Source organism: Musa acuminata, chromosome BXJ1-10, assembly GCF_036884655.1.
Source record: "Musa acuminata AAA Group cultivar baxijiao chromosome BXJ1-10, Cavendish_Baxijiao_AAA, whole genome shotgun sequence".
Lineage (NCBI taxonomy): Eukaryota > Viridiplantae > Streptophyta > Magnoliopsida > Zingiberales > Musaceae > Musa > Musa acuminata.
In genome coordinates, this window is record NC_088336.1 from 4,718,812 (window position 1) to 4,746,640 (window position 27,829).

At 36.7% G+C, this 27,829-nt stretch overlaps 1 protein-coding gene across 1 annotated transcript; it reads left to right on the forward strand.

The window, feature by feature from the left end:
- Positions 1–1,958: 1,958 nt before the first annotated feature.
- On the forward strand, positions 1,959–25,680 carry LOC103999826 (uncharacterized). Its single transcript, XM_009421691.3, has 10 exons — positions 1,959–2,128; positions 2,498–2,701; positions 4,931–5,083; positions 5,348–5,500; positions 10,723–10,866; positions 19,170–19,274; positions 19,361–19,504; positions 21,629–21,726; positions 22,056–22,266; positions 25,252–25,680. Exons 2-10 carry the CDS (start codon positions 2,692–2,694, stop codon positions 25,335–25,337), a joined length of 1,104 nt encoding a protein of 367 aa, XP_009419966.2. The 5' UTR covers positions 1,959–2,128; positions 2,498–2,691; the 3' UTR covers positions 25,338–25,680.
- Positions 25,681–27,829: the final 2,149 nt, after the last annotated feature.

Consider the following 27,829-nt stretch of genomic DNA (forward strand, 5'->3'; position numbering starts at 1 on the left):
TTGCATTAGGCCACTAGTTTAGCATTTTAACGGGCCAAATTGTCCTTGATTTAAAGCCTATTTGCTTTTTTTGATAAGTTGGTATAATTTCGATCTAATATCAACTCAATTTGATTTAGAAAGGCCTCGATCAAAACTTTAACAATCCAACTACATATTCGACACAATCAAGCTTCCAGCATGTTGTATACCATTCTAACATATCGTTCGTTCTTTCGGCATTTCGTTTGAACTTCCGGCATATTATCCTTTCTTTCGACGTATTGTCCAATCCATTGGTATATCGACTTTCTCACGATATTCGATTTTTTGATACAATACCTAATCCTTCCAACACAATGTCCGATCTTACAAGTCCAATCTTTGACATATCGACCAATCTTTCAGTTCGACGTTTAATTTCCAACATAATATTTTTTCCGGCACAAGCTCGATTCTCTTATTTCAATAATTTACCTTTTGATGGTTCTAAGTCTGTGATTGAAGTATTTCTTGCGTCACTTATCTCAAAAATATATTAATCCAAAAACTCATCAATTAATTTTATCATCAAAATATTTGATTCAACATAAGAAGATTTAATATGGTGATAATAGTCGAATGTTTATTATTATTATACTATATAAATGAATAGTTTTAAGTCTAAAAAATTTTGATATAATATTTTTCATAAATATATGGCTCTATATATATCCCTTCTATAAGCTGAGAGTATATGGCTGTCATCACTAAATTTTTTAAAAAATATATCTAGATATATGTGCATGACCACAAATAAATAACTCGACAATAGACTATTATGTACCATAAGTATAAGTCAAAATAGCGTAGTTCAAGGCCTATTCCTGGTTTGTTTGCTTCAAATAGATACTATTTACAATAAGTAAGGTTTAAGCCTTATAAAAGTATCTCACTAACCATATAGTATAAGTTCGATAAATAAATTTTTATTTATTCATATTATTTTTAATAATATTAAAAAAATTAAAATTTTGTGAGAGGATTGTTAGGATCGAGTAAAGAAAGATATAAAAAATTTTCATCCACTCTCTTTTGTTTTTTATTTTTTTTATTCTTTTTCTTTTCTTTAGTCGTTTTCAATGTCATTATATGAACATTTGGGTCCTTAAGTTATCTGAGTCTTCCCTATAAAACAGTAAAATCTCTTTTCTAATTTTTTATTAACAAATTTTTTTTCCTCCTTAGAGATCTTTCTTCTTTTGTTTTTTTTCTCTTCTATTGCAAAGAAATCCTTCTATACTCATGTGTGCAGCCATACCTTGAAGTGTCTTCTCAATACCATCCCGCACTAGAGAAAGATTTATCTTTAGACAATATCAAGGATTCTGAGTTCTCTTTTAACCTTCTGACACTCCCATTGTAACATCACACTAAAATCGAAAGCCTTGGTCATCAGCATTTTTCTTTCCCTGCTCTTTCCTATGACCAGATAGAATGAGATGAGATGATCGACACACAGCTGAACATTAGTACGTGTCATACAATTCCTCATTTGGCTAGATCAAGAAATCTAAATAAAAAAAAGAAAATGCCGACCTCATCAAATTTATAGAACAAGAGATGGGATCCATTAAACAACACGAGGTAATCAGGTTCATGGGCAGAAGATAGATGTTTCACTATCAACGTTCAAGAACAATATATGGGCGGAAGTTTCTTCATAACGCTGCTCTTCGTTCATATCGTTTAACTTCGCATACAAAGCAGCGTCGTTAACAAGGGTTTCACTTGGAATAAAGAATCCCCATGAACCAGGAGTTCTTTGTACGTGATGCCACCTAACCATCTTTGAACCGGATCTAAGCTCCGGCTCGAGTCGACTCGCACGGTAAAACCCGTCCGATGACTCGTGCGAGTCGACTCGAGTCTATAGCGTCGAGTCAAGCAGGTTCGATATAAAAGGTCCGACAAAGGGCACAAAACGCGACCATCTCCCAGGCGCGCGACAACCAACGGCGAACCCTAGCGAAGCAAGCCCCGTTGCCTTTGGCGATATTCCTCGACGCGGTCATCGCCCGCGACATCCAGTCGTTTCTCCTTTTTATTCCCAAGCGATATCTGTTGCCGTCGTCGAGATCCAGCCGTCGCCACCAGCCGCATCCCTCTGGTACGTTCTTCTGTCCTCTTCCTCTACTCTTCTCACGATTACTACCATCCTCCTCTATTTCCTGCATAGCCGACCTCGTTTCCCAATTACCTCCCTCGCCTCCTCTCTCCCCTCACTGAACACTGCTGACTGCCTTCTCCCCTTAGCTTTCTAGGTCTACCTGACACAAAATTATGACATGGTCGTGCTTCACATGTCTAGAGCATTGCACAATGTGACGGCTTGAGTTGCGTGCACTTTATTTTCTTTCAGGCCTTTTCCTTTCCTGCTTCTCGGGCTTGCGAAAGCGACTCGTGTACTGATGCCTTAATGATATTTCGTTATATATTCCCGGAGCAGGATTGTGTAAATCGTACCTCTTTGATGCAGGTGAAGATTAAGTAGATCCGTATACTTGGCTGGAAAGACTCTTTTTTGCCCCTTTTTGATCCCAACATCCTGTGAGAAGCAGCGTTGGTGAAAGAAGATACATCAGTGATCATTAATACTTCATTTGTGGAATGGTTTTTCAGTTTCCGTGCTATCTTGTATAGTCATTATTCCACCGACTGAAGCTTTACAAGATGGGAAAAGGTCACAACTTTTTTCATATCTGTGTTAATTAGTTATTTTTGATATTGATACCTTATAATATGTCTTCCCAACTTCAGATATGATCAATCTCTATTTTCTGATCTCTCTTCGATGACTGTTTTGCAAATGATGCTGTGGTTGATTTTTAGTTGTTATTGTACTATACTTCCTTACTTGGAAATAACCCCAGTGGATTATCTATGTTCTCATCACCTCTTCGTCTCTGTGTTGCAAAGTCACTTGATATGCAGACTTTGTAGTGCTGTATGTAATATAAATGGTGATTCAGTGACATGCATGTTTTCTTCCTGATTTAGAGATAAGAAAGAATTGAAGCAAAACATAACACAGTTGATTGGTTATTTTGAAAATAAATCGACAGAAAGGGGAGGCTTTAGTTATACAACTAAACCCAGTATTACTTCTGAATATATCTTGACCTGGGACTCTTGATATTACTTCTTTGTTATACGTAGAAGCATTATGAAACAAATTTATCATATTGTATATTCTGTTGGAGATTTATTATATGTAATTCTTTTTCTAGCTCTCATCTAAAACTTCAGAGGTTAAGAATTTACTAATGTTGATATGAGTTTATTTTATATTTTAAGTTAATCAAGGGATACATGATGGAGGAATTATTATTATAAATTATGTAATGACAATTGTATAGACAACTTAGCTTTACAGAAAAAATAGTTAAATACAAACCATATAATTGTCCTTAAAAAAGGGTAATTATGGTTAAATAAGATTTATCCAAAATGAAAATAGGTAAGAATACAGGAATTGATGATATCCCAATTGATGCTTGGTTAGGAGATTAAGGATTATTTAATTGGCTAATTTATTTAACGAAAATTTGAAAACAAAAGTATTTTCTTTTTGGCAAAAAACATTTTCTTGTCAATCTATGAGAACTAGAAATATTTGATGTTACTAAAATTATTTAGGAATTAAGATAATGAGCCATAGTATGAAATGAAGGCTAAGGTATGAGAGAAGTATTTTAGCTTATCAATCTGATTGTGCCAGTAAGACCAATAGGATATTTATTTATTGAAACAATTAATGGGAAATTACAGAGAAAAGAAAAAAAGACTTGTATTAAATTATTTTCATTTAAGCTATTTTCTTTGTTTTTCTAAATTGCATCTAGCTTCACTCTGGCATGTGCTTTCTTGTGCCTCTCCCTTGGACATTTATGAGATGCTACCTCAAGTACACTTTTCTCCTTTGTCAAATGTCAACCCTGATGCATGCAACATTTTATAATGTAAAAGAGAATAAAGAATGAGAGGAAAAAACAAACAAACAATCTGCTTTTTTTGGATTAGATGATGCATATAAGATCCTTTACCCATTAAACAAACAAAATGAAAAATTCACACATGGTTAAAGGCTTATAAGAAGGTCAAACCCACATGGTATGTTTCATAAAATGGGGTTGATTACAATGTCAACACTGTATGTATTTGGTTGGCATAGCTCGCAAAACCACTATCCAAAATTTTCAATTCCAGGTATTGGACCCATGTTGGTCCATGGTTGGACCAGTATGGGTTCGGTCTCTGTTGGCATACTGATATATGGTATACCAGCACATACTGTGGTACCAAGAAGGGGGGATGGTGGATTTTCTTGTTGTGGCTGGGGGAGTCGGAGGAGGCGTAGAGGAGGAGAAATACCAGGAGGTCCAGTGGTGGTGGGAAGCGGGCGGCGCTTGATGGCAGGCAGGAAATGGGCGGCACTTAGTGGCAGGGAGGAAGCTACTGGTGCTTGATGGCAGGCTGGCAGGTCTGCGTCGTGGGTGTACGGGCTGCTTGCTTGCGTCTGCTCATATACCCTAAGTTGACAGGTTTAAACAAAACAAATAAGCCCAGTTGGACTGCTGGAAAGGGTCACTCTGTGTCCTGGTCCAGGAGCTGACCAGTATCTGTTGCTCAGTACATAATGTTCCACCCGGTATGTTGGACAGTGCCACTAGCCACATTCCATAATCGTTGATGCTGCTGGATGTTATTCTTCTGTTTGTTGAACTTTAATGAACTGCATAAAATGTAATTTAAAGATTGTAGGATAAAATAATTATTTAATGATTGTGCTCTCTTAGCACCAAGAAGTCACAAGAATTAGTGCATTTGGAACCATAGATCCATTAAAGCATTTGTGGAATTTGGATAAATATTCTGAATGCAATTAATGTTCTTTTTTTTCTTTTGACAGATAAGAAGGTTGGAAAAGCAGCACAGGGTACCACAAAGTCTTTGCCTAAGCTTACAAAGAAGAAGCTAAAGTTAGAAGAAGACCCAGATTCTGGTAATCAAACTGCCGGAGGAGCTTCTACTGAAGCTGAAAACAACTTGAGAATTTTAAAAGGTATAAATTGATATAAACCTTGTGCATGTCTTGATCTACTTTTGTATTGTATGACTATGGTAGTACCTGATGGAATTAGTTTGTAACCGTGCTCTCTTAGCAGGAAGAAGTCATCTGAATTAGTTTGTAGTACCTGATGGCTGTGCTCTCTTATCAGCAAGAAGTCATCTGAATTAGTGCATTTGGAACAATAAATCTATTGAGACATTTATGGAATTTGGATAAATATTCTTAATATATAATGTTCTTTCTTTGTATTGATAGGTAAGAAAGTTTGGAAAGCAGCAAAGGGTACCTCAAAGCTTTTGGTTAAGCTTAGAAAGAAGAAGCTTAAGTTAGAAGAAGACCCAAGTTTTGACGATCAAACTGTTGAAGGAGCGTCTACTGAAGCCAAAAATAACTTGAGAATTTCGAAAGGTATGAATTTATATATATGTACACCTTATGAATGTCTTGGAGCTACTTTTGTATTGTATGAATCACGGATTCGAATCTCGAATCATATCGCCTAGTATGGGCGGTACATACTGGTCTGCCAGCTGATAGGCACGCGGACCGTCCGCTACCGGACGGTATCAGCTAGCGGATAGGATGAGGAGCACGACGACGAGGAAGACGAGACTGCGACGCTCGTTAGACGGAGAAGGCATGACGGAGGAGAGAGTTGGATGTGGCGGGATACGACAAAGCGCTTCATCGGGCGGAACATGGTAGGGCGAGGGTCCTTGCTTCGTCGGGCGGAACACTATAGGGTGTGGGTCCTCGTTCCGTCGGGCAAAACGTGGTAGGGGGCGGAGGGATCGTGGTCGCTGTGGTCGGGGAGGTCGCGGTCGATAGCGAAGGAAGGGATCCTGGCCTAGGTTGGACTGCTGCTTCCCCTTCTTGCTCTCGCCATCATCTTGGTCTTTTTCCTCACAGTCGCCGAGGGCGACAGCTGCGGGGGAGCGGGAGATGAGCTTGCCTTGGGTTGGATCCCCGTCGAATCCGATCACTGTGGGAGCATTGCGGAGTGCCTCGCGGGGGATGAGTTCAAGTTGGGGATGGAGACGACTTGTTGTATCCTCGCTTGCTCCGCCATCACCCCCTTTCCGTCTCTCGAGATGGAAAGGGGGTGATGGCACGGAAAGGGGGTGATGGCTTTTTCTTCTTTTAAGAAGAAACCATCCTCGCTCGCATACGAGGCTTCTTCTTAAAAGAAGGGTGTACCGCTCGGTACGCCTTGGCATATCGCTCGATACGTTGTACCATACTATACGGAGCAAAGCTCGGTACACTGGTACGGTACAAAATTAAAAACTTTGGTATGAATATTGCAGTACCCGATGGGATTAGTTTCTAATCAACTATGCATCTCATGATACTATTATATTCCAATATGATTATTATTTTGGTGTATTTGCTTTGTCTGCTAATCTTGGGTTATTGATGTTAGCTGATTGAAAAAATGTTGTTGATGGGTTTTTGGTATAGTGCTATTACCATATGATGTACCATCTTTTACACGATGAATACATGTTGTTGACATAATGAAGAGTTAGCTTTAAAATAATTAAGAAGTCATGCAGACCCAAACACTCAAAGAATCAAATTTTGAACATGTGCAACTAAAAATCAGAAGACATAATTCTAAAAGAAAAAAACAACTACAATTCTCTAAGATCTTTTTTCTCTTTTGGTGCTACTCAGTTTTTATAAAGCAATGATTTAAAAAGTGTTAGGCGCTTGCTCGAGCAAAGCGAAGCGCTAAAATATAAAAATATAAAATATAATTAATAAATATAATTATTTAAATAAAAACATGATATTAAATTTAAAAAAACTTGTAGAATCACAATATCACATTAACAAAAATCTCAAAATTCAAAACAATAACAATAATTTCAAATAAATAAAAATTTGCAGTATTAAAATCAAAATAATATATTATTAATCTAATAAATGAAAAATATTGTTACTAGCAATGTCTTCAATTTCGAATAATATCGCCCGGTACGGGCGGTACATATTGGTCCGTCAACAGATCGGTACACGGATCGCTCATTACCGGCAGTGATTGAAAGAGGCGCTTGGGCGCTCGCCAAGGCGCTCGGGCGAGGCGAGGCGAGGCCTGAGCGCCTCGCTAATGTCCCAGGCGGCGCGCTTCAAACAGGCGCCGCCTGGGCGCTCGCCCGAGCCCAGGCACTGGGCGCTTCGGGCGAGCGCCTGGGTAAACCAAGTGACCGAACCAGGATTTTAGGTCTGGTTCGGTCCTGGTTCGATTGTTAGTTGGTTCAATCGAACCAACTAAACCGATATAACCCTTACCTAACCCTAACCCTTACCCAACCCTAACCCGCTGCCGCTGTCGCTCCCGATCTCGCTGCTCGTCGCTCCTGCTCCCGCTGCTGCTACTCGTCGCTGTCGCTGCTCGCGCCTCCCGCTGCTCGCGCCTCCCGCGAGCCTTCCCGCTGCTCGCGACTCCCGCGAGCCCTCCCGCTGCTCGCGCCTCCCGCGAGCCTTCCCGCTGCTCGCAACTCCCGCGAGCCCTCCCGCTGCTCGCGCCTCCCGCTCCCTTTCCCTTTCCCGTTGCCGCTACCGCCGCTCGCCGTTGCTTCCTCGTTTCTCCGTCAGGCTCAGTATACAGTATACTCTTAATATTAAGTTTATTTGAATTTTGAAATGATTAATTTTCAATACTGTTAATAGATTAATAATATATTATTTTGATTTTAATGTTGTTAATTTTTATTTTGATGTAAAATTTTATTGTTTTGAATTTTGAAACTTTTTGTTAATGTGACATTGTGATTTTTTATCTTAGATTTTCTTAATTTAATAGCATATTTTTATTTAAAATTTTAAATAATTATATTTATTAATTATATTATATATTTTTATATTTTAGCGCCTCGCTTCGCTCGGGCGAGCGCCTGGGCGAGCGCCTAGCGCCTCGGGCGTTTTTGGACCTTGGCGCCTTTTGGCGCCTAGCGCTTTTTAAATCACTGATTACCGGGCGATATATATATATATACCGCCCGATAACGGTATATATATATTATATATATATATATATAAATATAATATATATATATATAATATAATATAACGTCGCCATTCCCTTCTCCCACGTGGGGCGACATCGCCTTTTTCGACGACGTCGCCAAGGTGACGCAACGTCGCCTTTTATTATATATATATATATATATATATATAATATTATATAGCGTCGCCTTTTATAAAAATATTTATATATAAATTTTTTTATATATAATATATATTTATATATAAGTATTTATATATAAATTATAAATATATATAAGATTTTTTTTACTTATATATATATATATATATATATACATACATACATACATACTTATATAGGCGACATCGTCGAATTTTTATTTTATATATATATATATATATACTCTTATACCGAACGGTTTATCGCTCGGTATACAGTATCGTACCGTACCGAGCAAATGTCGAAACTCTGGTACGGTACGATATTTCAATCCTTGGTTACTAGTGTATAGTTAACAGTGTACTGTTAATATACTGTTAACAGTATACTATCAAGTCGATGTGAGAAGAGGGAGTAAGAGTAATAGTAGCGGCAGTGGCAGTGGGAGTGGGAGCGACGATAGTGGCGAGCAGCGACAGTAGCGACAAGCAGCGGTAGTGGCAGCGGTAGCAGCGAGCAACGACAGCGGTAGCGGTAGCGGGGGCGTAGTGTAAGAGTAAGACTGAGGCTGCTAACTGAGAGAAGCAGCAGTAGTAGCAGCGAGCAGCGATAGCAAGAGCGGGAGCAGCGAGCTGCGATAGTGGTAGCGGTAGCAGCGACAGCAACGACAAGCAACGACAGCGAAGAGAGGCAGCAACAACGGAGAAAGGCATCAACAGCAGAGAGGAAATGTCAGCGACAGAATCGCGAGCAGGGTTAGGGTTGGGGAAGTCGTGAGAGGGATGCTGGGAGGCTGATATCGGTGTTTAGTTGGTTTGATTGAACTAACTAAAGCATCAGAGACCAAACCAGACGTAAAACACTGGTTCGGTTGCCTGGTTTAACCCCGCGCGCGCCCGGCTCCTGGGCTCGGGTGAGCGCCCAGGCGGCGCATCTTTAAAGTGAGGCGCCTGGACATGAAGCGGGGCGCTCTTGCCTTGCCTGAGTGCCTATTGAAATTGCTGTTATAAAGTATTGATGCACTCAAAGAGATGTTTAAATAATGACAAACATCCATCACTTGGTGCTTGTTTTATTGCTTTTACAAAGGGTTAACATACTTGTTGAAACAATTTGAAAAGTTGGTTTTGTTGTATGTTCCAAACTGTTTTTTAAGTTAGTCCTCCATAAACAAGTGGGTATGGATCACTCCAAGACTGATGCAAAAATTAAGAGAATAATGAGAGCAAAAAGAGCAATAAATCTAGAATTGTAATCTTTAATAAATGTATTCAGTTGATTGATTCTAAGAGAGATGAAAACAAAAGGATATGTGACTAGATTTTCTTTTAATCTTGTCAGTTGTCACACTTGCAGAAGAAATAAAGGACAAGGTTTTGGCCTTTGCTTGCAGATGTCTCTTTTGTTGCTGGCTTATCTGTTGAACTTCTTGTAGTGGAAGCCTAAGGAACCATGACCTATTAGAATTTGTAATGAAAACCTGTTTCTGGTAAAATATAGTTTGTCATATAACAGGTGCTAGGTTATTTGTAGTCTGATTATCGGGTCTAATTGATTGTTATTTTTAATTAAAATTGCTTTTATGAAGAGCAATTGAGTGTGCATTTACTGTAGCTTATTTCTTCATAGCCAACTCCTATGACATGTACATAACTATAGCTAGGAGGTCTTGTGGGAGAAAACTTTATTTTTATGGAAATTTTAACACCTTTTTAAATTCCATCAAAAGAGTGACCTTTAACATGCCAAATAGCTCCTAATAGCTAAACAACCTATTTAACCTATATCATAGGATACTTATACACCATATCCTCAAAAGCAGGAAACGTACTTTCTAAAGTAGCTACTAAATAATGATGAAAAAGATCCAAATTAATAAGAAAGTGAAAAAATCTAAACCTATTACTATTAGGACCTAGAGAAGACTCAATTATCTCTCTCCTAGGCCCTAGCTTGATTATAGGTGGGTTGAGTGGGTTTTCGACACTTTGCAACAAATTTACTTGATCTAGACATGAACTGTAGCATCCAGTCTAGCAAGCTTCAACATGTGGTCATAGTTTTGAATATTGATAGGGCTGATACTTTTTCAATACCAATGGTTAGTGGTCTGATGAAGTATCAGTATTGACATGTGTAGCTCGATATTGATACATTTCTGTTCCTTTATATTTAGCTATTATTTTCTTTAATGGTAATGAGCAATATGAGTCTGTATCCTATCCAATGTACTGGTACCAAATGATCACCGAAACCCATATTGGAGCAACAATTAAATCTTTGCATGTGGTTAAGTTAATTTTTATGGTTTTATGATTAAAGGTCATTTTATTGAACCCAAAGCATTGATATAGTTTTTTCTTGATTGAACTCAGAGCACTGTTATATTTTATTCAGCATATTTTCTATGATTCTAATCTCAAACTGATGATATATTATTACTGATGCAATTATTTTATGCATACTTTTATGGTTTTAGAACATAAGAAAAATAAAGCAAAACCAATGGAGAAGAAAGGCAAATTGTCAAAAAGGAAAAAAGGAGGGGAAGATAACAAAAGTTTTACTAGCAATGGCGGTCAACATCTAAACAAGGATGACCATGTTTTTGATCTAATAAATTGTGAGTAACTAGATTTGCATGCCTAACTCTGTTCTTTCCATGTTTTTTAGTTTCATATACCACTCAGTGTTATCATCTTCATATACCACTAAGTGTTATCATATTCTTCCTGCAAGTTGTTTTCTTCCTTTAAGTTGTTGAACTTGTAGCTTTATGAATTGAGTGGTTCATGTAGCACTTTACAATCATCTAATCCCAAATTTATTTGCACATTATGGAGAAGCACATGTGAGTTTTTCTGTGCTTTTGAGTTTCATATACCCCTATGTATTATCATATCCTTTGCTAATGAACTATGTTCATCCTGTAAGTAGTTTTAACTTCTAGCATATGAAATATATGGTTTGTGTGGTACTTTACAGTTTACAATCAACTAGCCCCAAATTTAGTTGCACAGTATGGAAAAGCTCATAGTAATTTCCTGGATCAAGTGGAAGTGAAAAAACAATAACAGAATGATCCAGAAAAACATATTCGTTTAAGGAGCAAGTAATATATCAAGTATATTCGATGGAGAATGATCTAGGTTTATAAAGGATTTTAGAAGAGTTTATTCTATGCAAAGAGATCAGTAAAAAGTAATTAATTAGCTGACGTAGAAATTCTAAGAGTTGTGTTAAAAAATGAAAAGTCTTTTGGTCACCTTGGAACTCTACTTTTTGTATTAAGTGCACTCTTAAATTAAGTGTACTCTTTTTCTTCTCAGCTATACTAAATTGTTTTAAATCTATTAAGATCTTCTAGAAATCAAATTGGGTTTTTAAAAGCATACAAATTCTTTAGGAGATTACTTTTGAGAATCATTGTCTTCATTGATTGTACTTAGGCTCCTAAACCCTATAAATAATGAGTTTGTCAATGGATGAAACACTTCAGATTTAATTGAAAAGAATTGCATCTTATCTTTTCAGTCTCTTACTCTCTTCTCTAATCTTGTTCCTCTTTCTCTCGCTTTCTCTCTACTTCTCTTTCTGTTCTACATCAATATTACACTATGAATATTAGTGAATGTGTAAAGTCATCTAAATTAACCAACAAGAAAGCTAAATTTTCTTAATCTCCATCACCAGGTCCTCTAACCTAGGGAAATATTAGAATAGCTACAAAGGTCTTTTGCAGACAAAAGCTTTTGATGATCAACAGAAGTAATGGCAGTTTTTTTCTCCTTTTTCTCTTTTTTTATATTTGTGCTAGTGGGAGAGATATTCTACTTAAGCCAACTTGCTATTGACCACTTCCTCTAGACCTTTTTCTTAGGTCGAAGGGAATTATGGGGATGTGTCAAGGTTGTATAAACTTGAAACTGTCGTCATAATGTAATGGAGAACCATCTAGCTTTATAAAGGGTTTCGAAAAAAATTATTCTAGGCAAAAATATCAACAGAGACATTAATTAGTTGGTCTAGAAATTCTGAGATTGTGTTGAAAATAAAAAGTCTTTTGGCCTTTTTAGGTGCTAACCTAGGGACTCCTTTTGTAATAATCGCACTCTTTTACTATTTAGGTATCCTAGAAGTCACATTTCAGATATCTAAAAAGTATATAAGTTCTCTAGGAGATTACTTTTGGGAATCATTGCCTTCATTGATTATACCAAGGCTCCTAAACCCTTATAAATAATGGAGCTTGTCAATGGATGAAGCATTTCAGATTTGAATGAAAATAATTGCATCTTCTGTCTTTTAGTCTCTTACTCTTTCTTATCTCACACTTATCTTTCGTTTCTTTCCTTCTCTCTCTCTACTTCCCTACTCTATTCTACACTAGTTTGGTATCAGAGTGTATCAAGAAACCTACCTTGTACCTTGATATCAGTTTGGTATCATTCACGGATCCTTACACCCCCAATATTAATCACTTGTGTGCGGAGTTGGACTTTGGAGTGATTGCCCTTGCGGAATTGGTGGACCACTTAGCTCTCGGTGCCTATTAATTTTTGAAAACTTCTTGGTATTTTTGTCAGAAAGAAAAACCATAATTTCATTAGATCATGGTTCTTATCAATTCTCCCTTTGTTTTCTCCTTTTTTTTTTTTCTATTCATCACCCTCTCTCTCTCCTGTAACTATAACTATAGTACCATTAAGATTTAAAACCTTGAAAGTTGTCTAGAAAAAAAAGGTGAGAGAATTACTTGAATCATTGCATTTCTATCTTGTACATTGCAACAGTTAACAACTGCATTACCAAAAGGAAATTTGTAAATAACATTAGAATCATGACTAAGCGAGGTGACAACCAAAACAATCTTGATGAATCCCAAAACCAACAGAGTGAGGTAGACACTGTTAGGACCAAACTAGTAGATCCAGTTATGTGACTAGATGACCCAAGTCCTATGAGCTCTCCAAAACCTTGAAAAACAACCCATAAATGAGGAGATTGATGAGTTGGCAAGGCAACAAGTTCATTCTCTACAATCCATAACTTCAAATAAAGGAATTTTATCTACTCAAGCCCCACTTCGAACAAATCATAGGTCTACCTATAAGGCACCTTTTCACAGTCATTCTTCAACAATTCCTAATTGACTAAGCTTTTGCCCTTAATGATGAATTCCTAGAACCCACTAGAAATCCACAATCTTGAGTAATGGGCCAACGAGTTCGGTGTGTTGATAATCTGGGGAGAATGGCTATAAGAGTCAAAGTGGATGTGCCAAACTTTGATGGTAGGTTTGACCTAAATGTATTTGTTATCTAGTTAGATAGTATAGAGGATTACTTTGAGTGGTATGGAATGATTGATATTAAATGTATACGTTTTGTAAAAATAAAATTGGTAGGGTCTACTAGGAAATATTAGCAACATATTCAATATAGTCTTGAATACCGTCGAGAGCTTCCCATCACTTAATGGGAAGTCATGAAACAAAAGGAAAAAAATTGCCAACCTACTTTCGAAGTCAATTGATTTAATAATTGTTAAACCTTAAACAGTTGAATTCTAGTGTGATAGAGTGTTTGGCCCAACTTAAGGAACTTTTGCTTAGGTATGAAATATAAGACGACCAAATCATCACTGTCCGAAGATTTGTTAATGGGTTGAGGTTTAACATCCAACGGGAAGTCTCCCTTAGTTTCCTCGACACCATGAAGGAAGCTTCCTAATTAGCCCTCGAGATTGAGAAGTACCTTAAACTCTATTCAAGTCGTCGAGCATCTTCTCAATCTCTCGATAATAGAACTATTTCTCAATCCACCCCAAAGTAGTGGCTCTGTAAGCCAAAAATCCCCACTACTAACAATAGTTCTGACCCAACCATGAATCGTCCAACTCGTTTAATCATTGATTCTCAAACTAGTTCATTTTCAATCCAATGTCATTATTGCTATAATAAAGATCACATTGTCTCTTGTTGTTCTCAACGTAACCTTACATTAAAACAAGAACCACAAAATCAAATCAAGGAAGTAGACCAAGTACTTGAACCCGAAGCCTACTCAGGTGACGAAAATGAACTAGAAATTGAAGATGCCTATGTCAATGTTTTCTGCATTATTCTCTTTATTGCTAGTGATTCCAATGAATGGAAAAGGACAAGTATCTTCCATACTTCTATTCGAAGCGGGGAGAGAACTTGCAAGTTGGTTATAGATGGGGGTAGAACTATGGAAGTAGTTTTAAAATCAGCTACCAAGAGACTGTACCTTAAGGTAGAGTCACATCCGACCTCATTCTAAGTAGCGTAGGTTGATAAAACCACTCTACCCGTGATCGAGAGATGCTTGGTTCCAATCAAAATTGACGATTACCAGGATGAAATTTATTATGATGTCCTACCAATGGACATTGTCCATATTCTTTTAGGTTGGCCTTGGTTGTATGACCTTGATGTTACCAATCATGGAAGAGAAAACACCTATGCGTTTTGATACAAAGGTAAAAACATCATTCTGTAACCAGTAAAATCGTTAGAAAAGGACAAATCAGGAACTCCTAAGTCTCTTCCACAAGCCCCAACCACCAAGGTAATCCACTAACTTGATCCTAAATCTTTTGAAGTAGCGAGCCTAGACAACAAATTTTTTGTGACCATCAGTGCTAAAGAAATTCCTAGCCCTTGCACTATTCATGACCTAAATTCTAAGGTTAAATCCTTGTTAGATGAATTTTTTGATGTCATACTCTCGGAATTACTTAGTGGACTGCCACCCATATGGGAAATCTAACATGCCATTGACTTTGTCTTAGGATTGCAGCTCCCGAATCTCCCACATTATAGGATGAATCCTAAGGAGGGAGTCGAGATAAACCAAGGTCTTCAATTTCGAATAATACTGTTCGATACAAGCGGTATATATCGGTCCGTCAGTAGACCGATACACGGATCGCCCATTATCGAGCGGTATATATATATATATATATATATATATATATATATATATATATATATATATATATATAAGGTGACGTCGCCTTTCCCTTCTCCCACACGGGGCGACGTCGCCTTTTATAAAAAATTTATATATAAAAAATCTTTTATATATAAATATATATATTTATAGATAAATATTTATATATAAATATATGTATAAAAGATTTTTTTTATTTTTATATAACTATCAACACATCCTACAAAACTCATCTTTCTTAAGGGTTAACAAGGTAGGAACATCGCAAAGACTGAGGCTATGTCGTATTAGCCAAGAGTTCATCAACTTGTTTATCTCAAGGATTGAAATATCGTACTGTACCAGAGTTTCGACATTCGTTCGGTACGGTATGGTACTGTATAAAGTTCGGTATATCGTTCGATATATATATATATATATATATATATATATATATATATATATATATATAATAATAATAATAATAATAATAATAATAATAATAATAATAATAATAATAATAATAATAATAATAATTCGGTGACGTCGCCTCTCTCTTCTCCCCAAGCTGGGCGACGTCGCCTCGGCAACGTTGCCTATTGAGCGATCAACAAAATAACAATCAACTATCGCTTCCCATTTCCTTGACTTGAGGATGTGCTAGACCTTCTTGCAGGATCTAGTTGGTTTTCAAAACTTGATCTAAGCAGATATTACCAGATTTGTATCAGACCTAGTGATGAATGAAAAACAATATTTAAAACTCAAGATGGCCTATACAAATGACTTGCCATACCCTTTGGTTTATCCAATGCCCCAAGCATTTTCATACGCTTCATGAACCAAGTTTTACAACCCTACATAGGCAAATTTATTGTAGTGACGTAGTCTACTTTGACGACATCTTGATCTTTAGTAAGGCTAAAGAGAATCATTTAGAACATCTTCAAAGGGTTCTTACTACCCTTCGAGTTGCTAAGCTATATGTCAATTTGAAAAAGTATTCGTTCATGCAAACCGATGTCCTATTCCTAGTCTTCATCATTTTTTCCCAAGGTATTGCCACTGATCCCTTAAAGATCCATGTCATTTTAGAGTGGCCTGAGCTTAAAACTATTTCTAAGGTTTGAAGTTTCTATATATTAGTATCTTTTTATAGGAGATTCATTAGAGGGTTTAGCTCTATCATGACACTTATCACTCATTGATTGCCTAAAGAAGGTTGAGTTTTCTTGGACCCTGTCCATTGCCAAAGCCTTTGCTGACATCAAAACAAGAATTACCACTGCTCCTGTTCTTAGGCACCCTGACTTTAGTAAACCCTTTAAGGTCACTTATGATGCCTTTGGTATAGGCATAAGAGGAATTCTAAGTCGAGGGTCAACCTATCACCTTTTTAATTGAGAAACTTATTCTACCTATGATAAAGGACTCTATGCGATTGTGCAATGTCTTAGGTATTAGTGCTTTTACCTTCTGTCGCAAGAATTTGTCTTGTTGTCGAACCACTGGGCCCTAAGGACTTAAATGCTCAAAAGAAGTTAGATGCCCGACATGCCAAGTGGGATGAGTTTCTCAACGAATACTTTTTTGTAATTAAACATTGTTTTAACACTCAAAACAAGGCTGTTGATGCCTTAGTCAAATTTCTACAATCCTATCTACTATGAGTGTCAAGGTTACAGGATTCGAGCGATTAAAAGAAGAGTATACCCAATGTCCAAACTTTAGTCACATCTATCAATAAGAACTAGATGGAAACCATCGTGAACATATGAACTTCATTCTTAGGGGTGGTTAACTTTTTCGATCCACTAGTTGTGTGTTCCCCGATCCTCCCTTCAAGACTTTCTTACTTGGGAAATGCACACAGGTGGATTAGCAGGTCACCTAAGCCGAGACAAAACCATTGTATTAGTCAAGAATAGATTTTACTGACGTTCCTTAAAGTGAAATATTGCTCGAGTAGTGTCATAGTGTCACACTTGTCAAATTGCAAAAACTCACAAGCATATTATTGGCCTATACACTCTATTACCCATTTCACACTCCTTATGACAAGATGTGAGTTTTGATTTTGTCCTTGGGCTTCCCAAAATAGCCTATGGCTGTAACTCGATCCTAGTTGTTGTTGATCGATTTTTAAAAATGACCTACTTTATCTCATGTAACAAGACCAATGATGTCTCGTATATTGCTAGATTGTTTTTTCGAGAAGTGATTAAATTATATGGTTTACCCTCAAATATGGTGTTTGATAAAGATGTGAAATTTGTTAGCTACTTTTGGAAAACTTTGTGGAAACTGTTTGGCACAACATTGAAGTACTCTTTAGCCTTTCACCTCTATATAGATGGTCAAACTAAGGTTGTTAACCGTTCCTTAGGAAATCTTTTTAGATGTCTAGTTGGGGAGAAATTGGGAAACTGAGACTTAGCCTTATCCACAACAGAGCTTGCATACAATAACTTAGTCCATCACTCCATTAGAAGAAGCACATTTGAAGTTGTCCTCGGCTATACTCCTTGCACACCCATTGACCTTGCACTCCTTCCGCTTGATTATCGTACCTTAGTACCAACCCACTCTTTCGCTCAACATATTCATGATTTGTATGCTGAGATTTGGTGTAAAATTATCATAAGTAATGAAAGGTACAAACTTGTTGCTTAAAACTCATTCAAGAAGTTGCATATCATAGAAGTCGAGAGTTTTAAGTTGGTGATTATGTCTTGGTTCACATTCACCTTGAGAGATTCCCTAAAAACTCATTCAAGAAGTTGCATGCCTAAGCCATTAGTTATTTCCCCATTTTCTAAATATTGGGATCTAATTTATATATGCTCAATTTGCTTTTCGACTTAAATATTAGTCCAGTTTTTAATGTGGAGGATTTAACTTTGGAGCCTCTCTCTGTCTCTATCGGTGTTCCCGCAAGTGACAATCCTCGTAAAACACCAATTCTCCCATAACACAGTGATGGCGTAGAGGCCATTCTTGATGATCGCCTTATTAAAACACCAATTCTCCCATGCCACTAGCATCACTCAATACTTCTTTTGTCAAGTGGTGTAATTGTCCAACTTCTGATGCCACTTGGATTATTTTTGAGGAACTTTGTGACTTTGCATTAGATTTCTTGGATCAATATCTTGCAAGTCACTCTCAGGGCTCGAGTTCTTTTCCATCGGGAGAGAATGATGGAGAACAATTTGTTTTTACAAAGGATTTTAGAAAAGTTTATTCTAGGGAAAGAAATCAACAAAAAGTCATCAATTAGTTAGTCCATACTCCAGAAATTCTAAGAGTTGTGTTGAAAATTGAAAAGGCTTTTGGTTTTTCTAAGTGCTAACTAATCTAGGGACTCATTTTGTACTAAGTGCACTCATTTACTATTTAGATATTCTAGAAGTTCTGGGAGGTTTGGTAGCAATAGGTGGCAGTGCAAGTCATGACTTTGTGTGCATGCACTAAAACCCAAAGCCTGGGTTTAAAAAGTAAATAAATAAAATGGCTTGGACCACCTTAATAGGGGGCAGTCCACATCCCTATTCATGCTCGGAACGGTGCGTATCTTGAACTTGAGTGTGTTTTCTCTATTTTGAGTTTTGCTCTATATGTATATATACCGTAGTAGTGGGAAAGTCTTGGATGATGGTGATGTTGGCTCAAATCTTTAGTATTTTGCAACAAATTTGAACTTATGAGTTATGATTATTAGCTTTGGATTTAATGATGTCATGTACTATTTTCTTATACATAATGCTCTTATGTGTATCTCTTTTGTTTCTTCTTTTTGACTTACAATTTTAGCTCTTATTATTTCTGCCAACTTTTGCCTTCAAAGAATAACTGTTAATATGGATGAATATATATGAACTTGCATTTTTGGAGTTCCTTTACTGTATTTCATCTGCAACTGTATTGCTTTCATTATGCTGATTTACTTATATTGGATCTACTTCTATAGCTGGCCAGACATCAGAAAATGGCTCTGTAGAAGTTAAAGAACAGAGTGAAACTGTTGGTTCTTCTGGTGTTGAGGAAGCTTGTATTGGAAAAAGAATTAAAACCAGTGAGATTCTATATTTGTTTTTTAGAAATACTTACACACAGTTGCTGAATGATTATGGTCTTAATTTATTATGTTTGTTTTAACAGAGAAGCTAAAGAGGGTTGGAAAGAGCAAAAGGAGTGATCATGCATCAGAAAAAAAAGTCCAATTGGAAAAACTTGCTGAAGTGGATTCTGAAAAGGTTGATGAGATTTCATCAGTGGATGAAGATTGTACCAGAGGAATGAAAAGTATGTTGCTTTTCATCTTTGGCTTTGATCATATTCTGATATATAATTTCTCTGTCATATATATGCTTTCCGCTAATTTCTTATACAAAAGAGATCATGTTTATCCTATGAGAAATTAGATTATGAAAGTTCTTCAAAATTGTTGGATGTTTTTCTTATATAAGTACCCAGTTGTTGAAGCTTACACTGTATGACCTAATCAGGTTGCCATATGATGAAGGTGGTCTAGTGTACAAGGCTCTACCAATGCAGGGTCTAGGGATGGTTATATTCATTATCTTTGCAAGTAGAGAGGCTGTGACTTAGGACCCAGTCACCCTAGTATGCCTGTGCTGTGTTTGGTTGCTGCCCTCAGCCTCCTGGCTGTGATGCCAACAAGGAGGTTTTTCTCGTTAGAAGGTTGATTGAAGGCCAGATAGCATAAATGCATAATAGCTCATACATCAATTCGTTTCTAATGCAAAACATATGGCATAAATTTGCCAACTTGATTTTGTCATAGCATCTTTTATGCTTTTCTCTGAACTTCATTGCAGGAGGTAACTTGATTCTACTCATCCATATTGCCTGGTCATGCAAACTTGAGCATGGGTTTCGTGAATCCATCCATGCATATGGATGACACAACTCTGGATTATTACTGTAACTTAGGGTTGACTTGATGAGTGCCATTATGTAAATGTATTTGCTACAGTAGAAAGCAAATCTTAATCAGTTCTCATGGTCTGAAGCTATGATGACAGGTTTATTTATTACTGAAATCGAAGGTCCCGATTGATTATTTAGATAATTTAGGCTTGCTAGATTAACTTGGTGCATAGATCCCATTAATTAAGAAACCTGTTGAGATTTTTAGCTATCACACATTTATCTTTTTCATCATTGAGTTTGTAACACCCAATTACTCCCACATTGGAAGTGGGCTGTTGAGTGCTCATAAGGGTCTATGAGTGCTAATCATCAACTTCAACTTAAGCATTTGGGCCACTGGTTTGGCCTCAACAAAGTTGATAGGCTAGTTATCCCATCAGGTCAAGTTGTGATATTTGATATCAGAGAAGGGCTACCCGTGGATAGAGTTAGAGGACTCATCACGACAGTGGAGTCACCACTGGGTTACGTCTCACATGCATCATGCTAGAGTTTGATTTGAGCTATGTTATGCCTTGACGAGGACATCAAGCCCTTAAGTGGGGGAGTTTGTAACACCCTGATCAGTCTCACATTGAAAGTGGGTTAATACTAAGATTGACTTATAAGATTATGATGAGTGTACTACCATCAACTTTAGCCTAAGCATTTTGACTACTGGTTTGGGCTCAATGAAGTTGATAGGTCAGTTATCCTATCAAGTTGGGTTGTGATAGATATTTTGCCAAAACAGGAAGCTAATAGAAGAGTTAGCTAATTGCTTGTGTTTTTACACTAATATTAGTTAAAGTACTTTGTTAGTGATATGCAGGTTCATTTGGAAGACCTAAGTCACCAATGACATACCTAATCTTACTTTAGGTCTGCTGTGGTCATGCTTTATGTGCACTCATTCATTTTTGGATAAGGCAGTTTTATGTACTTGCTATCATGCATACAGATCATAGCAATTTAGCCTATGGGTGTTTTTGCTATTATGAATATACCTTCTTCACTAGGAATATATAGTCAGATTGGAATAGCAAGTTTAGGTTAATTAATTGCTAGTGTTTTTTTCTATAACATTAGTTGAAGAACTAATAGAAATATGCTGGTTCACTTTGGAAGAAAAGCTAAGTCATCAATTGCAAGTCTATAGTGCACCTTATGACTTTGGTGGTCATGCTTTATGTGTGAACCAAGATTTTCTTAGATAAGGGATTAAGTACTTACGATCATCATGTCCTGTCTTTGCTGAATTCATGTGAGTCCTACTGGATTCTGATTCAATTTAATGTTCTGGACTGATGGTACAAGTTTCCTTTGTAGTTATACTTTTTTCATTCGATTATTGCATTATCTTTCCAAAGTTTGCAGCTGCATTTACTGAACTCCACCACATACATTTTTTTTCCATTTTCAAGTATACTATTTTATTGTAATAACAAGTAGGCCTTTCTGTGGACTGTTGATAATTTGAATTCTGCTTTTCAGAGTGGCTTATTAATTATAAAGAGAGTAGACAAGGCTTGAAGATACTGCAACAAAGAATTGACGAGTTCATAACTGCATATGAAGCACAACAGGAGCAGGTGCATATCATGAACTGCTTCAATATACATTGCATTTCTCTTGGAACATCATGGAACTAAATCTGCCATGTAAGCGGCATATGCTTGATACCTGATGACATCCTGGCCAGGCTCAAAGCCTTAGCATACTCTGCAATTTTTTTCATTGTTGATTAACAAAATTGGAAAAAAAACATTTTGTTTTTTTTTTCATCAAATAAAGCATTTTATTTTGCTTCAGTTACTGACATGCATGTTTACTCATCCTTGATTGCTTGATTTAATTGTAAATATAGTCACTCTGGAAATATATCCACTCCATCTTATAGTTCTGGAACTGGTATATCCAGGAAAGGAGAGAAAGAGAAGCAATTGCTGCAGAAGGAGGATGGACAGTTGTGGTGCACCATAAAGGCAGGAAGAAGACAACTGATTCTGAGAGTGGGATAACTGTCGGTTCTGTTGCTCAAGCTGCTGTCCTTGATAACATGGCTAGAAAGAAAAACAAAGAAGTTGCTCTAGATTTTTACAGATTTAAAAAACAGGAAGCACAGAGAAGTGGTGAGTTTGCCTTTTCCATTATACATGTTTGGACTAAAACCAACTATTTATTACCTACTATGTTTGTAATAATAAACCAAAGAAGTACAATAATGATTTCATATGTTATCTTTGAAGATGCGATATAAAAATGCATTTGTTAAACTAAGGCATAAGAGTTATTCTTCTATTGATTGTTTCATTTTAAACTTCATTTTTCTTTTTTCCTTTTCTAACAGCATTTTATCTAATTAAGAAACCTTTCTTGACAATTCAGTCTCTTAATTTGGTAATGAAACTAGTTTCGTCGATTTTGGTGTCTGATCTTCGTTGATATGAAGTTTGGTTGTGATTACTTTTGACTCTGTATTAAATTCTGCACGTGTTACCAAAACTAGTTTTCTTTTTAGATATCCCCTTACACTGATGGCAAAACAATATTCAAGGTTTTGACCTCTGAACAGCAAATAATTTTTGAATCTTGCTAATTGAGAGGTTGATGCCAATTGAGTGGTTGAAAAAAACTAATGTAACAAAAGATATCTATTTTTGTAACTACGTTAACCATGTTACACTATGCTACTCTTTCATGAGGAGGCTATACAAAGATTTGGTTATGAATCCCAAAGTTCCTCAGTAACTATAGTCCTGTTGATGCAGATATGCATGCAGGTTGCTTTTGATTATGCTATGGTAATTATGTAATGATAATGGTTAGTTGATCCAAGGAATCAAATTTTGGTTGTACCTACTGATACAATTTGGTATTTACTGATCTGACCAATGTGCGAGAGTAGACCATATAGGTTGTTACCAGTTGTTATTAATTTTTTTTATTAATTTTTTCAGTGATACTGGTTCATATACTGTCCGATATTCTATTACTGTACTGGTCCAACTGATTATGAGATTGGTTTAGGTCTGAGATTAAATTGTTGGCTGATCTTTTGCATGTTCAACCAGCACCAACAAAAAGGCTTCAGATCCAAATTCTTGGTGGTGGCTACATGTATCCTTTCTATTCAGTAGTAATAAGGAATCATATCGACAGAGGAATTCTAGGCAGGTTGTGTTTTGTTGAAAATCTATTTATGTTATGTCTAGATTAGCAGGATTGGCGTACAGTTGAAATTAATATATCATTTTTTACCAGTATCCAGTTTTCAGACAAATGTGCAGTTAATAATTTGATCCTTGGACTATTTGTAAATCACCATGCCCTTCAATGGCCATATTGGATGGTCAAACATAATTTTTATGCCATGAACTATGAGCCATATCATGATCTGGCAAGCTTATTATTAATATGAGGTCCCTACATGATACATGCTTAATGGATGTCTGACTGCTCATAACCAGTGGGTCATTGATCATGTGAAATTCAGAGTTCATTTTTGTTGGAATCAGGGTTTTGAATGGTATACCTTTGGATTTATAAGTCACCAAGTGATTCTGATATCTCCTGGTGCAAAACATGTTTATATAAGTCATTATGCTCGAGTGGTAAATTACTACACTTGCCATTGCCTGTCATTTATTGCTGGTGTTTTTGGCTATTTTCAAACTTTAAAGATTTGAGTTGCTACAAAGGTTGGAGTTACTGTATGTTTTAGTTGTGCTTATTTTTGTTGGATGTCTGGATTTAAAGTCTTATTTAGTATTTGAATGAGCTGTACGCCTTATCCATTGCATTCCTTTTTACCTTTTCTTTCACTGAACTCCAATAATCCATCAACCTGTCTGTATTCATTATTACCTTTTCTCACTGAACTCCAATAATTCATCTAATCAGATATTAGAAAAGTTAGTGTTTTGGAGAGATTTTTTTTAAAAAAATACTTCTTATACTTTCTTCTATTTCAATAATGTAGATTGGCAAACAAGTCATCTGAATGGAACAGGCTGAAACTTGATCTGGACTGTTTTTTTTTTATAAATTTTTTTCACCCTTTTGCTGCAGTTTATCTGTCCCCCCAGATGATTTATTCTTGCATTTTTCCATTCTCTACATATCTATTTGTCTATTTTTTGACCTAATATAGATGTGGCTTCACCAGAAAATGTTATGCGGTGAACAAGTGAATTGGGTAGCTTTTAAATACCCAATTCACTTATGTTATTGACAAATGTCATAGATCATTTTTGAGATTTGTTTGTGATGTGCGTTTCTTGTATAATACCAATGTAATTGGGTAGTGTTTGACTAAGTGTAGATGTGACTTCACCAGATGTTGTCATGTTGTGAAACACATGAGCTAAATATCGTCCTGACAATGTCTTGATGTGGTGAGTTCGTGTGAAATCAGAAACTTAAATTTGTTGCTTGGATTATGATGTAGAATAACAGTAAGAACACATGGAAGTTGCTGGGATGCTTCGTGATAAGCATATATAGAGGATGGAAACTTTATCACAGGGATATTTAGTTGGAAGACTGAAGAATGCTTGCCGCAAGGAGGGGCCTTTCGAAGTGTGACCGAGAGGAACAAGAAGCAAGAAACCTGCGTCTAAGTTCTAATAATTTCTGATAAGAGTTTAGAAGCATTTTCACTTTTACCCATAAGGCCTGTCTATTCTGTATTGAAATTGCGATTAGGTTTGTCCTAGTGGTTTTTCTTTTCTAGTATTCTTTTTATTTCTATCACCAATTCACACTCCTTTAAGGTGTTCGTTATAACCATGGTCACCATTTGCTAGATTATATATAAAACATGATAAGTGGTTTAATTTATTTGGTTTGTACCAGTGATTTTCGTTATCTGGTATTTTTTTTTAATCTCTACCCCCAGTTTGCTCTTTATTAAAGATGTTCTTAATTGCCGTGGTAACCAATTTCTAGATTTAATTAAAACATCAGAATGATCTTAATCTTGATGCTAAAATCCACTCCATTGGAGCTAGTTGATCATCTTGTGTATACTCAGGACAAAGTTGGTTCCAGTATTTTGTACCTTGGGTTCGTGCTTTCTAATTAAGCATCCTGTCATTTTTTTTTTTTTTTTGCAGAGGTCATGTTGTTGCAGAGCAAATTTGAGCAAGACAAAAAGCGTATACAACAGCTGCGAGCTGCAAGGAAGTTTCGGCCTTATTGAAGATGATTGTGATTCTGGGAGATGTACCATCTTTTTGAAGAAAGATCCATATTATATTATCAGAAGCCTGTGATTACGAAGCAAATTGCTGCAGAAGCCGATGGATAATGAAGGCAGCAAGTTCTGAGCGGTCATGCATGTAACAGCTGATGTTTGGAATTTTGTTTCACCACTACCATTGGTTACAAGAGGATGCACACTTGGAGAATAATGTCACTGTTACGCTGCTATTCTTCTGTGCTTCTCACATATTTGCGACTTCCCAGTCACTCGTATCGCTGGAAACTATTCTATGATGGGTGGGCATGAGCAAGGTTCAAAGGCTTTGAGCATTGCATTTTCAGTTTCTTTCATGTTACCCTATATTTCTTAGGGATTCCAAGCTAGCATTGGATTACTCAATGCAGAAAGTTCTCTCGTGGGCCCATGGGACACATTCATCGTGGATTTCATGAGCAAAATATTACCGAGTGCAATCGGACTGGTTGAGGGGTCATGTACGGATTTGATGGGATTTCGTCTCTTCCTGCTTCTTCATCATTGTTCAACGAGACCTTTTGGATGATTTGGTCTGGCGCAATCTTGTTATTCATCGTCATCGTCAATGATGATCTGATTGCCTTCAGAGCAAACTCCTCTCTTGCCCAGTCCGCACCTATCGAAAAACACGGTGTGTGCAGGGATTTTGACGCATCAAATATCTTACTACTTTCAGCGTAGCCTGGTGGGCAAGGCAGGGCTAGCAGCAAAACTATATCTCATAGGCGGGTATAATGGTCCTAAACAATTCGGTGATCAATATCATCCTCATTTATTCTTTCATGAGTTCTAATGTTTCTAACCAAACCCTTCATAACTTGAACCAAAATCTAGAGAATTTTTCTGGAATAACTCTCCAAATTCTAGGTGTTTCAGCCTTGGGGGAATTATTACTGCACACAAGAGGGTAGGGGGCATAAGAATACGAGATATCCAGGTTACTAAGCATTCCATCTATATTGGAAGAGTCATACCCCTATTTAATAGAGGAGATTCTTTATGAGCTAAGGTCCTAGTTGCAAATCATAGTCCTCTTGAACTTTGGAACATATATAACAAGCCTAGTGCTTCCCATGAGTGGAAGAGACTTAGCTCATCCCTAGGCTCATGTAGGGACAACTTTCACTGTCAGTAAAAAACAAAAGAAAAAAAAAGAGACATGGCTAAAAGAAAGGGGAGCTCAGCCTCTCTAAAAACTTCCTACGTTAGATGCCTAGTTGTACTTTCCTTATGACACTTATGGTTAGCTAGAAATGATCTTATTTTTGCAACTGCTAGGTCAATAGTGTATTAACAAGGTTATCGATTAATTTTGTCTTAGAAATAATGAATTTGGGATGAGTTTCATTTAGATTGTGATAACTCATTTGAAACAGTTTCTACATAGACAGAAGTAGTTGGTGGTTATGAGATACACGATAATGTGACCGTTGGAATTAAATTTGTCAAGGTATCATAAAGAGGTTCATTGCATCACGAGAAGAAATAGATTAAATGCTTATAGATGGACAAATGAAATTGACTATTGATTCTTGAAAGTATTTATGAGAAAGAGTGATTCATTTTAAATATAATTAATGTAATGTATTTATGGGGACAATATAACCCCCATAATGTTTGGGTCATGAAATACAGATTTTTTAAAATTAAAGAGTTTTGAGTGAAAAATAAAATATTTTACCTTGTCCTATTCTTCTTTTGTGTATACCCTTATTTCTTTTCCTATCTAGTTCAACACGACTTCACCAATATAAGCGGAGCGGAGGGAGAAGTGTTAATTGCAATCCTACAGGAAGCGCAGCACAGGGGACTGGCCCAAGTAACAATAAAATCAGATCGCTTAAATCTCCTAAATATGCTATCTAGATCTTACCCAGTGACGAAGCCCATGCCATCTAAGGTTGATGGCTCAAGTTACTAGCTGCTGGTTTTAACTCAATTGAATTTTCATGTGCTCCTTATCATTGTACATAAGCTGATGATGAACCTTGGCTGCAATAGGGAGGAGGAGGAGGCTGTTTCGTGGGATGTTTCTATCGGCGACAGTCCTCCAAATCGAAAGTTTTCTTGTATGAAAAAATAATTAATGAGTGATGAGTGAATCGGCTCGAGCTACATGCATAAGAACACATTAGTGGTCTGGATCTCATCTCTGTCATCTTTGTATAAATATGGATTTGGGTTTGTTATTGTCATTTTGAGCCTTTGGGATTAGTGACACAAAAAAGAAAATACATCACGCGTTTGAATCCTGTCTGATTTATTGATGGAGTATTTATGCTCCTTTTTGACTGACTTCCATCATCTTGCAAGTATGGATTTGGTTCTTGGTGTTGGCTTAAGCTTTTGGAGTTTGTTATAATCCAGTCAAATTCTTATCGAAGCAGTACAGTAAATTATGGCCTTGAGACATTCTTTCTTTGTATCCAATTCATCCATGTAAAGTATATTAG